A 2,490-nucleotide genomic window follows, 5' to 3' on the forward strand; every position below is an offset into this window, starting at 1 on the left:
AATATGGATTTTATTGAAAGGTCAACATTAAAAGTGACAGTTCTGGATGGTTCACGACGGCAGCTTCTTCCTGATAAACGGTGTGACTCACACAGACTTACACATACATGTTCATACATTCACAAATGTAGAAAAAGATCTCTTAAAATCACAGTAAATTAGATAATATTGTCTTGTGGCACTTCAGTTCTTCTTCTTGGCCTTAGCTGACACGTTCCCAGGCTTAGAGGAGGCGTTGTATGTCGAGGACATCAGCATGGTGAGGAGGAGCAGCACAGGCACCAACAGGTATGGTGCATATATGGAGACTAGCAACCAGCGCTCCTGGACAGTCTGAGGACCAGGATTGGGTTTCAGAGGGAACTGATAGAAGAGGATGTGGGCGAGGATTGGGATCAATGTGGTGGCCACGTGTGTGGAATACACAATGGCAGGAATCCGGATCCACTTACAACCACCTGTTTGAGCGATTGGGAGAAAGGACGTAAGACACAGAAAACCTGTGACGCCAAGTCTGTGAATCATCCAAGGCAATGCAGACGTTTTGTTTGTTTCCAACAAGCACAGAAAATTCAATTCCCTTCATCTTTATTATTTGTGTGTATAATACAGTGTGGTGGTGGCCCGGGTGACATTTTCTCCACCCTCACTGGTTCTTGGTCATTTCCTGGAAACGCCCCTGGCTGAGCTGCAGTTTGGTTACAAACACTTGAGGCAGTAGATGTCTGATGGTAAGGCAACATAAAGGCCGACAGAGGTCGCCTTTGACCAGCGTCTCTGTCCTACTAGGAGATAGTGATGGGATTTCCGGCTCTTTTTAGAGATCCGGCTCTTTCGGTTCGGCTCACTAAAAAGAGCCGGCTCTTTCGGCTCCGGCCGGATCTTCGGGTTGTTTTGTTGCTTTAATTAATTTATTATTAACAATAATATAAAATTATGCACAAAAGGAATTACTAACGTAAAAAAAAGTGGTTTTATTTATATGTTTATATATAAATATATGCGGTGGCCCCTAGAGACAAACCACGTACAAACTCCAAAACACATTTCTAGCATGAACTGAACTTCCAAAGCAGAGCTACTAGATCACTTAAATTACACAACTGAAAGCATGTGTGTATTGTTTGTGTATTTATACACAGGCACTCGTATATATATTCAAATAATTAAAAAAAAAGTTCATTTACCTGTTACTACCACACACCAAATCCGGTCGTTGGTACTTGCTGGCTTGTGTAGCCAGTAGGTAACAAAAGCTCAACACTGCGCCCAGCATCCTGGAGCACTTCTGTTGTCTTTTGTACGTGTTTTGAGTTTTTATGTGCTTCTGAGTTTTTACGTGTTTTGGAATTTTTTCGTGTTTTGGAGTTTGTACGTGTTTTTACGTGTTTTGGAGTTTGTACGTGCTTTGTCTGTAGGGGCCACTGTAAATATACTTTTATTTATTCACTCCACATAAAATGTAATAAATAAATCATATAATACAAAAATCAACTATTCACATTTCAACTTTTAACTATTTAAATGTTCAGCTTTTTCTTTTTAAACAAATTTAAAATGAAACAACACAAAACACTGCAAACCACAACACAATTAAATATAAATTAAAATATGAAAACAAAAAGAAGATGCATATTCTCTGTCATATGGACCTGCATGAATAAACTTTCTGAATCCTTTATCATCTGCAACTGAAAATAGTTGTAGATGATTACTATACCTTTCTAATGTGACGTTGTTGTCCCTGCTCTCTCTCTCTCTCCCTCCCGCTCTGTTCCTGTGCTACTGAGTAACTACCGCCCCTCCCCCCTCTGCTCAGCGTAAAGCACAAGGCTCGCTGTGGAGTGAAGCAGAAAAAAAAGTGCGAGAGAGAGGGTGAGAGAAAGAAAGAAAAAAAAACCTCCCGTCGTTCACTTCAAGGAGTCGGCTCTAAGAGCCATTTCGTTCGCGAACGACCCATCACTACTAGGAGAGCAGCTGACCTGAGAAAGTGCGCGGTTGGCTGGGTGGGTGAGTAGCTTTGATTTATTATGATGATTTTAGTAAAGTTTGGCTCAACCAGCCACTTTTCGTGTTAACTGACCTTTCAGAAAAGCGTACGCTGCAATGGGGAAAAACGGTGTTTGAAGCAAAGCCTCGCAGAAAACAAAGGACTTGAACCACTCCGGGGGGTCCAGCACCATGGGGTCTTTGAAGTCGGCTGCGTACCATTTCAGAAGGTCCTTCAGCTGGAGGGGAAAAGTGTGCATTAAGTTGTAGCTGGAAATGTGCGTGCGTGTGTGTGTTTATTTAAAGTAACTCACCGGTTGGGGGTACACGTGTTCAGGCAGCAGAGCTTGTAAGTCAATAAATAATGTGATCGGAATATGAGTGGCGAAGTAGAAGAAGAAGATTAGTTCTAACACACGGAGAGACATGATCTCTGACTTACTCAGTGCACATAACGGCAGAAACGGGGTCCAAGTCCGCTGTGGAAGCAGTGCAACGTTG

The 2,490-nt window shown here is 42.2% G+C and overlaps 1 protein-coding gene across 1 annotated transcript; it reads right to left on the reverse strand.

The window, feature by feature from the left end:
• Positions 1-2,490, reverse strand: tmem97 (transmembrane protein 97). Its single transcript, XM_085370661.1, has 3 exons — positions 2,304-2,490; positions 2,084-2,228; positions 1-458 (listed from the first exon to the last, which is right to left on the reverse strand). The coding sequence occupies exons 1-3, from the start codon at positions 2,415-2,417 to the stop codon at positions 184-186; spliced, it is 534 nt and encodes a 177-aa protein (XP_085226787.1). The 5' UTR covers positions 2,418-2,490; the 3' UTR covers positions 1-183.

Source organism: Diplotaxodon limnothrissa, linkage group LG14 (assembly GCF_057381915.1).
Source record: "Diplotaxodon limnothrissa isolate DT_005_m linkage group LG14, D_limnothrissa_male_GT1.1, whole genome shotgun sequence".
Lineage (NCBI taxonomy): Eukaryota > Metazoa > Chordata > Actinopteri > Cichliformes > Cichlidae > Diplotaxodon > Diplotaxodon limnothrissa.